The 13,402-nt window shown below is 44.3% G+C and overlaps 1 protein-coding gene across 1 annotated transcript in view; it reads left to right on the top strand.

Moving 5' to 3' along the window:
• Positions 1 to 6,210: 6,210 nt before the first annotated feature.
• Positions 6,211 to 13,402, top strand: part of NET1 (neuroepithelial cell transforming 1) — a 52,658-nt gene continuing 45,466 nt past the window's right edge. Inside the window, exon 1 of the mRNA XM_010709748.4 lies at positions 6,211 to 6,350. Coding sequence (XP_010708050.1) covers positions 6,226 to 6,350 — 125 coding nt within the window. The 5' untranslated portion in view covers positions 6,211 to 6,225. The remainder of the gene's footprint in view (positions 6,351 to 13,402) is intronic.

Genomic DNA, 13,402 nt, shown 5'->3' with positions numbered 1-13,402 from the left:
CCTTTATCTATCATACAGTGAGGCCCCAACCTCAGCTCAGGCATCTGTTACTGATAAGCAGAGATGATTTATCCAAGCATTAGCCTGGATATCTCTAGCATTTGACTGTGTGTGCCTCTGTTCACGCACTGTTTGGTTTTACACTGCTGCTTCCCTGCTTTTCTGCTTGAGGGATACAACTGCACTTCTTTTGCTTACATGGTATCCTACTCCTGGACAACACCATCTGCAAACACATCTTTGCAACGCAAGACAAAAAGGAGCAAATTGGATACGAGGGGATCCCTTCAGATATAGCTTTAAAAAAAAAAAAAAAAAAAAGAATAATTTGCTACAAAAACAAACTGTCAAGAAAAGCATTCAGTATCAGGAGGAAATCTCAGCATTCTCCATTGTAATGCAAAAATGTAGAGTAAAAAGTGGTTAAAACTGAAAACCTTCATTTCAAAACTATCACGATGGGTTGTTTTGACTTTCCAGGTTCTCCCTTCCCTATCCCCTCATTTTTCTTTCCAAATAAAACCCTGGCAGACCCATCCCCATTCTGTGAGACAGCTCAATTGGAGTGGAACTGCATATTTCAGCAAAGCAAGCTTCCAGCAGAATTCCCCCAACCAGCTCTGCCTCGGAGCTATTCCCATAACCCAGGGTGGAGAAAGCACCCTCTATTTGTGTCTGCACAGCTGTGCATTCCCTAAAACAGATAGCAACCAGCTGTGGGGTAGGGGCTTCTTTCTGGTGGAGATGGGCTGTAGCAAGAATATATTATTATTTCTTCTCCAGTTGCAAAGGGTTATTTCTTCTCTTTTTTCTTCCTTTAATTGCATTAAAAGTAACAAAGCAAATGCTTTAAGGAAAAGCATTCTTCTAATGTAAATTGGACTTCTAATCTTTAATGAGTTTCAGAGAGGCAAAGGTCTGCCTCTCTGTGCCCTGCTCCTAGCCATACCCACGAGCAGCTGCTTAGAGATGTGCAGAGGGCATGGAAAATGCATATAACATCCCCTGTAGTCTCCGTGCTGATTTTAATTCAGCTCAGGGACTTTCCAAACCACGTGTGGTTTCCACATACTCAACAACCCTCAATGCATTTCCCTGCCATCGATTCGTCTCGTGCCCTTGAATGTTGTCCAACGTTAGCATCAGCTCATGGGCACTTTTACTTTCAATTTGTTCTGCAGGACTCCAAGTAACCAACTTCCTGCATTCCCCTGGCTGTAAAGCTGAAACCATCTCATCCAGCAAGAGCATGTGCACATTCCTTGATGAAAGGTTGTGTTTTTTCCCCTGCCAGTGATGTGACTTTATCTGGTTCTGCAGAGTATCCTAGCAGTTCTTAATGGCTGACCCAACTGCCAGTCTTGCAAGCTTTTGGTTTAAAACAAACGAAGACCTGAGCCAGATTCCTTATTGTTCACTAGGATGTTATTGTAAATACTGTGAAACTGCCCCAATTCAGTGTGGATTCACTTCTTCGTTGACTCTAATAGAATCATTAAAGTTGGAAAAGGCAACTAAGATCATTTAATCCAACCATCGACCCATCCCCACCATGCCCACTAAACAATGTCCCACAGTGTCCCTCAGTGCCTCATCTACCCTTTTCTTGAACACCTCCCTCAGTGAGAGTCATTTGAGAGATACCTTGACTCCACAGGAAGGTAGAGGTAGAAAATCAAAGAATCATAGAATATCCTGAGTTGGAAGGGAATCATAAGGATCATTGAGTTCAACTCCAAGATCAAGGAAAGCTCATAAGCCATCTAAAAACTCAGCATTCGTGCTTCCCTTTGTGTTCAATTTCAGAGCTAGAAACACTGCCTTTAGTGGGATGGAAAACTTCGCATCAAGAGATTTGGAAGAATTAAGTTTCACCATTAATTTGAATTATTAAGATTAATCTGAACATTGTGTAAATATGTAGACACATTTGATTTTCCAGAACTGGACTTGATCATCCTTATGGATTCCTTCCAACTTGGGATCTTCTATGATTCTACGATTCCACTGTTCTTGGCGGTATGAAATCTTCTCACTTCTGGAAGCATCTCCACTCTTTTTTGGGAAAGGATTGTTTGGGTGGTGTTGAAAACAAATTCACAACAGTGTCAAAAGGACACTGTAACACTGCAGTTGAAGACCTGCTCCCCTGCTGTGCAAAGTTTTGAGCAAGAGTCCTTCCCATCGCCGCAGACAAAGCCAACACATGATTGACATTTCTGATTACTTGCAGTTCGTGGGGCTTCTCTAACAGCCCTAAATCTCTGACAATGATAAATGCTGTCGTTGAGCCCATGTAAACAACTGGTTTGAAGATGTAAAAGCAAAACATTTTTTTCTTTTATTTTCTGAAAGATGGAATGCACTGTAATAACACACGCAAGGGCTGCATTACTATTAGAACTGTTTCTTTTTTTTTCCACATTGACCAGCTCATAGAATGAGGCAACAAACAAACGAGGCCCAACTGTAATGTCTGTAGAAAGTGAGAATGGAAGAGCAGAGTGTTTTGGACTATCCAAATTAATTTACTTAATTTTATATTCTAAAAGGAATTAATTCTGTATGGTGTGTGACAGTTGGGAAACACATCACTCGAGGCTTACAGCAGCAGCTAGGGTATCTTCTAAGCCTTATGGAAGAGCCTTCACACTGACTGTGTCACTTGGCAGAGTTCCTGTTGTGACTGTGAACCACATGTGCTATTTATCTTTATGCTTGCTGACTACCTGGAACGCAAAGGCAATTTTCCTGTAGTGTTATGGCATTTATTTTCTAGGTTTTTCAAGATGAAAATACAGTAATTTTTTTAATGGCTCTAAATACTGATGGTGACACACACCTTAATCATGTGCAATTTATGGCCTAAGGTTTTATTGCATCATAAATGTCTAAGCTGCTTCAAATCCTCAAGATGACTACTTTCAAAGTAGTGTAAGTGCTTAAATGAGCAATGTTGCCAAGTGTATAAAATTCCGAAAAATAGCTCAATGCTCTGAATCCTGAAAAAGATTGCTGTCAATGAAGCATGCTTTAATCTTCATTTTAATTAAGTTTTCTTGTTTGAGAACCATAAGTCCTTAACACATGGGTCACTGATTCCCTACTTAATCCAAAAAGTCTTTCCAAAATGAGACAGGCTATCCATTTAGATTGGTGTCCCTATTACTCCTTGCTGAGAGCAGGGAGGCGAAAGCCCAGCAGGCAAAAGCCCTCCTCTGTGCAAAATATGCTATCTCCCTGAAGATGAAGCGTGGGGCAAAGATCAAAATTAAAATTTCTCTTGGAGCATCACAGGCTTCTGGAAATGCAGTTTTCAAACCCAACAGCACTTGCTAGCAGGTGGGGCCTGTGGCACTCTCATCACCCCTTTAGCAAGCCCCTGAGAAGTGTGTTTGGTAAGTAGTTGTATTTCTGCTCCACTCATGAGACCCCGTGTGGGCATAATCTTCAACTCTAATTTGTCTTTGACGTGCACTGGGCTGCCTTAGTCAACCTTCAATGATACAAAATGCCTGAGACACTACTGGGGATGTGGCCATAAAGCCAGGATGTCTCCTGCAGGAAGGCAGAGATTCTGTCCTGATCTCCTGACTGCCAAGAAAGAGGATGATGTGCCAACCTGCATTGAGCTTAATGCCTAGCTTTGAGCTGTTATCATTACATGGTATCTTAAATCCACTTATGCTTATTAAAATTCCAAGCTCTGGTCATTCAGATGCAAGCTGTAGTTCTACAGTCCTCCTGGAAGATGGGAAAACTTGTCACCTTCCACATATAGCTCCATGCCAATCTTCCACCTTACCCTGGAGGACTTGGGGGGCAATAAAGCCATATCAACTGCAACCTAGATACTCAGCATTTCACCTGTACCTAATGATGGTACTATGAAATGATGTGTCATAGTATCATAGAATGCTTTAGGTTGGAAGGGACCTTATAGATCATCAAGTTCCAACCTCCCTGCCATGGATGTTCTCCCCATATTGTCATTGATTTCACCAAGAGAGTATTGACTCTGCCTGGTGACCCCATCTTTGGATATACCTTGCACTCATGACCTCCACACCTATAGTTTTAGCAGAAGTATGCCCTGAGTACCTTTCAGATCACAAATGCCTGTTCCAAGTTCTCCAACCAGATGGAAAAATCATTTGACCATGGCTTGCTGCCTACTGTGCTGGGGGGATGGATGTGGCTGAGGCCACTGAAGAATGCAAAAATCAGGAGGTTCTGAAAGACTGGGAGCTTTTCAAACCTAGAAACCAGGACTCCGTTGAGGAAAAAAAGGTCTCTAGGGTAGGAGACAGAGCTTTGGAGAAGGACTGGAAAGAAATGAAAGAATTGATCTGGTTCAGATGAATGCCTACCAGTGATTATAAGCCAGTGTAAAAGAAATACTGAGCGGGGCAATAAAATTTGCTAAGCTGTTTAGGCTTGGACAAATAAAGAAACTTCACAGTTTTGTTATGTTAATTCTATACTAAAATAGAATAAGCACATCTAATTCCTTTCGCTTTGGCATGGTATCAGTGCTGAGTCTGACTACTCTGGCATACTCTAAGTCTGGTGTATTGCGTGTGCTCACTCTTCCTCCCTTCCCACTGGTACATTTCAAAATAGAAGTACAACTTCTCTCTAAAACCTTCAAACCTTTGCCTTGCATATGGTTATATTTAACCCTTTGGCAGGCTGCTCTGTTCAGCTTAAAGAAGGGGTATCGACTTCTGAATCAAGTTGCAGATCCCACTTCAAAAGTTTGGGTTTGTATTTTAGTACCTCTGAAGAATCCATTTCTGATTCCTGACTAAAAAACAGCCAATACCTGGCACATATGCAGGGTTTTAAATGGGTTTCAAAGCATTTCGTCCAACTGCTGCACAGAATTTGAGACCGACCTGCACCTGGAATGAACATGATAAATTGCAAAAGGTGGTTCCAGCACAGCACTCTGGGGTGCCAGCGTTGTTAAAGGGAGATTTTTTGGCCAAAACTTTCTGGTCCAAAGGCATTCCAAAAGAGATCATTCCAGTTTCTAAGCGAAGATAAATCATTACCTCTTCTTTCTTCTGGGACCCTTTGGGGCTGCCACTCCAGGACAGACTCTGTCCCACCATTAACAGCCACTTTTCACAGAGGGGAAGAGCTGAAATGGAGGAAAATTGAGATTTCATCCAAGGAGGACACATTTTCCCATTAGAGCACCTTGCTCAAAACACCCCTTAAGCTGAAGTGGGGTGGGTGGGAGCTCACAGGTGCATGATAGCTTCCCAAGGCAGAATTTATGGGGGTTTGTAGCCAAGACATCTGGTTTTCTCCAGCACTACCACAGTTTAAGACCCCGTTCAAAACAGTTTACACATCAGTTTCACACTGGGACACTGCAGGCTTCAACAAAAGGCTGTGACACCTCACCCACGCTGGGCTGCATCCCACATTTAATCCACTTCTGTGTGTATTTTGAGGCAGTGTCTGAGGTATATTCTTAATATTTCAGCCTATTTATTTAAGGTATATTTTCAAGATTCGAGAGGGACACATTTTTCCTCTATTCCTCAGGTGATTTCTGCCTTTGGGCTGACACTGCTACCCTCCTCGAGGCTGTGAGGTGTTGGCTCTGTGTTTTCCGAGAAGTTCTTAACAGAGAGAGCGGTGAGGTGCTGGAACAGGCTGCCCAAAGAGGTTGTGGATGCCCTGTCCGTCTCTGGAGGTGTTCAAGGCCAGGTTGGATGGGGATCTGGGCAGCCTGGGCGGCTATGAAATGTGGAGGTTGGTGGCCCTGCATGTGGCAGGGGGGTTGGAGCTTCATGATCCTTGAGATCCCTTCCAACCCTGGCCATTCTGCGATTCTATGATTTTGTGATTCTGTGAAAAGATGAGAATGGGACGAGGACGGAGGGGTGGGGGAAGGAATGACTCCGTGCCTCAGTTTCCCCTCTGCTAGGTCCTCCAAGCCGCCCGATGCAGCGCAGGACACAAGGGGGCACTGTGCTCAAGGAGGCGACACTCTTTCCCCCAAGCACTCCTCTCACCTCCCCTCTCGCTCGTCCCGCCCCCGCGTCTCCCAGCAACGCGCTGATTGGCTGCCACCTCCACCGCCGCCATTTTCAAACCGCCGGTTCGCCGCCGCCGCTGTTTTCGCCGCCGCCATTTTCCGCAGAGCGGAAGCGGCGCGGTGTCGTCCGGTTTCCCCCTTCCTCTCGTTCCTCAACCTGATTCTTCACCATGGAAGCCGAGCCCGTGGGCCAGAAGCCCCCTCGGCGGAGAAGGGGTAGGGTCAGTGCTGGGACCAGCGCCGGCCGCTCGCCCCCGGCGGACAGCACCCCCGGTGGGGCCGCGTCCTGCAGCCGGTAGGAGCCGCCATCCCTCCCCGTCCTTCTGTCAGTGGCTGCGGCCCATGCTTCTCCCTGGGTGTGCGCGTACCGTGAAAAGGGGATCTCCTCTTGTCTTCCTTTCATGTAAAGGGGACGTTTCCTCAACCCTCGGGGAGCTCTACGCCTCCTTGTCTTGTAAAAGGGACCCTGCGCCCTTCTGTCTAATCGGGGAATTCCCTTCCAACGGCTTTACGGGACCTCTCACACCTTACGAAGCGGGCACTTCTCCCCCGACGCTGCTGCAGGCTTTCCCACCTTATAAGGTGGTTGTGTCCATGGCTTCGGGGGGGCCTGAGTGTCCTGTAATTGGGCATAGGTGCCCCAGTGCTCCTTGTATGCTTTAAATGTGTGTGGGAGGGGGCATTCCTCAGGCTATCACACGTTTTCTTGCCTGTTTCTGTCCCGTAAAAGGGATATTTGGTCCCATTTCAGCCCGTGTCCCCAACTGCTCAAAGGTTTCTGTGCAAATGTTATCCTCCACCACCTTCTGTGGGATCCTTGCAGCCCCTATTTGTCTTGGAGAAGGAAGAGAGGCTCCTTGCTCCTCAGGGTGGGTGTTGGTGCAATGTGGGGGTGGGGTTTCTCTTTCCCCTATCTGTTGTCACACTGCTTCCCTTCTGCCTTTTTTGTCACCCATTTCAGATACTGATTTCTACAGGGCTCCTGTTGGGTGTAGTGGGTGTTGTTAAATACAGAGTTTGGGGTTGCTCTGTTTTGGTCCTTTAGGGAGGATTGGGCTGAGGTCAATCTCCCTTGGCCATCACCAGCACTCTTGGAGGACTCAGCCAAGCTTCCAGGATTTCCTCCAGTCATAATACTAGATCCATTGGGTATGGAAGGGATCAGGACTCTGGCTTTTACTGTCATTTTAAATCTCTCTGTATGCCATTTATTACTCTGTATGCCATTTGTTACTATTATTTTGATGTGCTGGACTTGAGAGACCTTTCTAGAGACCACCCTGTGAAAGAAACCATTATGTCTTAAGTTAATCTGTGGATGATCTTAACTGTGTTGACCCCAATACCTGGATGTGTTTATAGGTAGTAGTTGACCTGAGTGACTCAACTCCTTCTGATTTTTATCAGGACAAACCCAGTTTGATCAGCACAGGTTTGTGTTTTTATTGCTTTCAGGATTAGGAAATGACTCTTGCAACTTTGCAAGTGGTGTAGAAAGCACATTCATGTTCAGATAGAGATTTAGAGGCAGTGGGCCTGTGATCTAGATCTTTTCCTCACTGCTCTGGTTTTTTGTGCCCTCTGCAGGACTGCAGTTCTTTGTAATCCTGCCTGGCAGCTGCAACCTGCCTGGGTTGGAGAGTGGTGAGAAAAATTCCTGCTTTTCCTCCAGTCCTACTCAAGCCCTGGAAAGGCAACCCGTGTTTTGAAATCTGTTGAAATCCCTCACAAGCTGTGTGGGTGTGCTCTATGATTTAAATGAAAGCAAAGTGAATGTTGGTGTTATAAATGTTAAAATGTTGGTTTTGATAATGGCTGGCTTTAGTAACCATTGAGTGTTTTGTGTGGTAGAATGTTTCAATGACCCTTAAAATACACATTTTCATGGAAACGTGCTGCACTGTCTTCATGATCAAACTGTAGCTTGTAATTACTACACTTGAAAAATGAAGAGTAATTGAAGGCTTCAGTGTCTTGGGGAGGTGACGAAACACGCTGGCTGGCTCTGTTTTTGGGGTGGTCACACATTCCTTTGTGAGGATTGTCTGTGTGGAGAAACTCAGAGAAATTGTGGAGAAACTGGGAAAGGAGTTTATGTGGAAAGGACATGTATGTATTAAGTCTTCATCTTGAGACTCATAGGCAAGATGATGAAGCTGCTGGCTTGAGAATAACAGAAGAGTTTAATAACCAGAAGGAACTTCTGGTGGTCTCAAGTCCAGCCCTTCCTTAAAAGAGGGCCAGCTACAAATTTAGCTCAAATTGCTCAGAGCATTGGCCAGGTGAGATCAGAATCATCCAAAGACAAATGTCATTGCCTCTGGGGAGGGGTCTGTATTTCAAAGTTTGACCACATTTATTGTGCAAAAGCATTTTTCTTCATATCTAATGGAATTTGTCCTTGCAGTGACTCTTTCCATTCTGCTGTGTGCACACAAGATATCTGTTTTTTGTGTTCTCTACTTCTTTTCAAATAGCTAGAGCCATTTTTGCAGTCTCTCCTCATGCAGAGGAAGCCCATTCTGTTTTTCTTCATTCATTCTGTGTTCCAGCCCTAGCACCTTCTCTTTAGCCCTTGGCTGTCCTAGTTACTGATGTTCCCTGTGCTGGGAGGCCCAAAGCTGGACCTGGTCCCTAGATGGATTCTCACCAATACTGTCATCTCTTGACCTGTTTGCTGTGGTTTTGCTGCCCTACTAATGGAGAGAATCATAGAATCACAAGGTTGGAAAGGACCTACAAGATCATCTAGCCCAACTGTCCTCCTATTACCATTACTGCCACAAGCTATAAACCATATCTTGTAGCACTTCATTCAGCCACCTTGCTGCAGAACACAAGTGACATCATTTAAATTGCTTAATCCCTTCAGCTGTGGTGAAGTGGAAAATGAGGAGGGAGGAAAAAAAAAAAAGCATCTGGAAGTAGGTTTGTTTTCTCGACTTTATTTTTGTTTACACCTTAGCCAAGTTTGTGTCTTATGTCTGAATGCTCCTGCTACAGGGTTCAGTTCTGAAGCTTCCAACCATTCCGACCTTGGCTACCTCCGTCCTCTATTGATTTGCCTTAACATTTGTGCAGGCGTGCATGAAAAAGCCTTTTGTCTCCAGCCCTGTAACCCGACCCTGGAGGAGGAGTCCTCTTCCCACCAGGCTCATTTTAGTCAAATATCTCTCCAGTCAAAACCGGAGCTCCGGTTGCAGGCCTAGGGCCTCTCGTTGAAAGTCTATGAATGCGTGAAATACATTCAGCAATGTTTGAGGGCGAGGTAATAGCCTTTATTAGATGTGCCCCCTTGCACACACTGCTTTGCTTTTCTACTCGTAAGACTCTTATGGATGTGATGTTCCCAAGCAGTCTCAAACCAGCTGAGGTTTATCATAAAATTGTTTGGGTTGGAAGGGACCTCAAGGATCGTGAAGTTCCAACTCCCCAGCCACAGGCAGGGTTGTCTACTGATAGATGAAGTACTAAGCCAGGCTGCCCAGAGCCCCATTCATCCTGGCATTGAATGCTCTCAGGGATGGGGCAACTGCAACCTGTTCTAGCACCTCACCACCATATTTTGTAGAAAGCATTGATTTTTGTTTCCAAAAGTGTTTGTGACCAGGGAGATGTGAAGGGATGCCATTTTGACACAGTATTTGTAATCAGCCCTTTGTGTAATCTCACAGCTGTGTCTAAAAAGAGAGGAAACAGTTGTTAGTGTGATAGAGGATGACTTCACTTGGCTGTGGGTATTTCACATGAGAGCTCTGATCTGGTGACTGCTCTAATATCTTATTTTCCCTTTAGGTCTTTCCTTCAGCAATAGAATCATCAAGGTTAGAAAGGACCACTAAGATCATGTAGTCCAACCATAAATCATCTACCCCAACCACAGTAGTGCAATAGTTCTTCCACGATGATGTGAATTGGATTTAAGGTGTGAGCAGAGCAGGTAATTTCTCTGTTGAACAGAGGGAGAGGAAACTAATGTGTCCAGAGCGGTGCTGAGGTGAGAGAGAGGAATACATTTACCAAGATTTTTTTGCTCTATTGCCAGCTGGTTTCAGACCTGGAATCAGAGTGCAGTGCTAGGGGAGTGTTTCTATGAACTTCATGTCCTTGGCTCTGACAGCTGAGAGGCGAAGAAACTGCAAAAAGGCTTCTGGGATGGATAAAAGAAATCTTGTTTGGATTTTTTGTTTGTTCTGTAATCCTGTTCCTAACTTCATAGTTTATCTCTTCTTGAGGTGAATCCAGGTAAAACTGACAGCTCAGGGGCATGTTATCTCTTCTGAGGTAACACAGATAAAACAGTGAGTGTTCTCTTGCCCCAGACATGCTATCTAACCCCAGTTTGCATCTCTCTTACCTCTTCTGCCCAGCTGCAAGATCCATGGCTCAGCACCCTGAGGGGAGGAGACAGGTACCCTCCAACCCCAGGCAAGCCTGGAGTTTGCAAAATGTTCTTATCTTTGTCCAGATTCTAACTGTTCTGGTATCTAGAAACAGTCCATAGCTTTCATATTGCAAAAGCAGCCAGAGGGGATTGTGCAGATTTAAAATACTGCTGTGCTGAGGACAGAGGTGGACTGTCATATCATTTAATTTCAGCCCTAACTCACATTCCCCTGCTCTGGTGTCTGGGTCTCGTGTTTTGGTACTACAGAGTCACTGTTATTTGCAGCTGATCCTGTGATCAAATGTAGTTCTGTGGTCGGCTGATCCTTGCTCTGCTTTTGAGGTCTCAGTATTAAAACAAGGACGTGCTACTTGAGTCAAACTCTACAGAGGAAGGGAAAAGATGCATATTCATGTACTTGTAAACATTTTAATTGTAACCATCAGTTCTCAGTTGTTATTCAAATGGGATTAATCCCAATTATCCTGCTGACTTTGGAAGGATTAAAGAAACGAGTGCTTTTTATGTAGATCACATTTAGTGTGGAAGATGGAAAAGCTGCTCAGTTGTCAACTGCGTGTCGCATTAAGCCTTTGAGGTCTGAAGGAGGCTGGCCACTGTTGGATTGAGAAAGCAAGGACAGACAGCTGCTGGCAGTGTGGTGAGTGGATGGGACTGGCAGAGCAGCAGGTGTTGGAGACTGACAGCATCCATGTGTGTTTTCTCATGGGTGGTGCAACTGTGAACCCCCTACCATATGGGGGTGGATGGGGACTTGTGTTCCCCAAAACTCTGTTTCTCCTGCTTCCCTTGCAGCAATCCCACTCAGTGTGACTGCAGGGTTTTTCTGTCGAAGCAACACCCAAAAAACATGTGATTGCTGACCAAACCACCTTTCCTTATGGCCGTGGGATTGCTGAACTCTGCTTGTAGGGTTCTGACTGCGAGGGGGATGCATTTTTTGGTGTCAGCCTACGGTCACACAAAGCAGGAGCCTTTGCTGCAGCTGCTGAGGGAGCTTTGTAGAGAGACTTCATAGCTGAGTTAGGAGCAAAGAAGCTGGCTATCAACTTAGATGGATTTTAAAGAGGCATCTGAAGCGAGTCCTTTCTGAATAATAAAAAGTCTTTTAAAATCTGTGATCACCCATTTATTCTGCACAGTTTGCAGTAAAGTCTTCAACTGGCTTGTGTTTATTCACTACACATTTAGCCTATTTAATGTCAGTTGTTTGTTGGCATGTGACCTAATGCCAAGTGTTTTGATGGTGATACCTCTTTCCTTTCTTCTAATTATGGCTTTTCTGAAATGAATGTTTGTTTGCTCTTGATCTCTTTTGTGATTAAAGTCTATATTCCATCAGACTTTCTTGGACTGGTAAAATAATAATGCAGAGTGCAAACATACACTTTTCTTTCCTATTATCACATCAAAGTTAGCACAAATGGAAACTTTTACTCCACTGAAGAAGGTAGCGATTAAAATGCATCACTTGAACATAATTGGAAGCTACAGTGCAGCTTTCAGAAAATGTCTAGAGGCTCTCATATTACCACTGCTTTCTTCCAAAGCAGACTGTGAGTGTCTGGGTTTCAATGTGTTCAGGGCTTGGTATGCAAACATGCAGTCGCTTCGGTCAGTTGTGCTTTCACAGGCCTTAAATGCCCAGCTCACACGAGATGGGTGATGCTGCACTTGGGCAGCAGTAAACAGGAATCAATCAGGGTTTCATCTTTTTAAAAGCTTTTACTTTGTTACTTCTGTTTCTCTTCAGTTTTCATTTGCACAGGAGCTCTACTTTTCAACAGCTGGGAGAGGGCTAGGAACAAAGTATCTCTAAAACTGGGGCTTTGTATTTAAAGTGATAAAATTGTGGCACTGTACTTATGCCTGGTATAGACTCATTTTCAGTGAAACATGTTAGCTTTTTATAGTTTTCAACTCTCCCTGCACTCTTGAGTGTCTGAAGGCTTAATAAAATCTATGTGTTCTTGTAGCAAACTGGATTGAAATCCTGACCCTACTGGACACCAATTAACACCTGCTGATGCAAGAGTACTGGCCTTCTTCTGCAAGGAGCAAAGAAGTGTGAGCATACCTGACTGGTCACAGCCCTGTAAACTTGTGTCTTTTTGTTAGGCCATTCTGAGTCTATTAAAGCACAGACAAAATGAATATAACAAGCTGAAGTAAGCACTGTGTGTGCTTTCAGTGGCCTCTCTGCAAATATCTAGGAAATGTTGATAACACCTGTGGAGCACTCGCCTCCTGTGCGTGCTCCCTGTGCACCTCAGTGCTTGGAGATGCTGGAAATAAGGTTTCTCATAGGGGAGATGACTTGGGAGCAGAGGGAAGAAAGCAAAACCTGTGAAATCATTCAAAACTTAGCTTTTTTTCTAAAGCATGATGCTTGTGCTTTGCCAAAATATGTGGCAAATGCCACCAGCCAGTTATTAAAACCTCAGGTAGCTCTTAGCACTCTCAGCTTCCCTTTATCTGAACACTGATTGTGGGTTAACACCAGTCTCTTAATTACTATGTGCTGATGATAGCCTGACTCGTTATTGTCTTGTAAAACAGAAGTCACGCTACACTTACCAAGTAATTATCTTCACTCACAAATGATTATCCTCAATGTTCATTTGCTTAATCCAAGCTATTACTGCTGCAATTAATATTTTCAGGGCAAACTGGTCACAGATGCCTTCCAGGATGCTCCCATCAGATAAGTAAATCACAGTGGGTGAGGAGGAGAGATTTTTGCAGCCCAGACAACTTCAGTCCTACAGTCAAAAGATAAGACTAACATCTCTTCTGTAAACATAGCCCTTTGATGATAAGGAAGATCCCATCAGTGCCTTGGCACCCAGTGAAATAATCTTTTTCCACATGCTGAAGGTACTTTTTCCTCAAAAAGAAATGTTCTTAATTCTAAATGTCTTTTCTGACTGCTTTTACTT

The sequence above is a fragment of the Meleagris gallopavo genome, chromosome 1 (assembly GCF_905368555.1).
Source record: "Meleagris gallopavo chromosome 1, MGAL_WU_HG_1.1, whole genome shotgun sequence".
NCBI classification, from domain to species: domain Eukaryota; kingdom Metazoa; phylum Chordata; class Aves; order Galliformes; family Phasianidae; genus Meleagris; species Meleagris gallopavo.
Note: the sequence above shows the minus strand (reverse complement) of the source record. Positions and strands in the feature narration are given on the sequence as shown.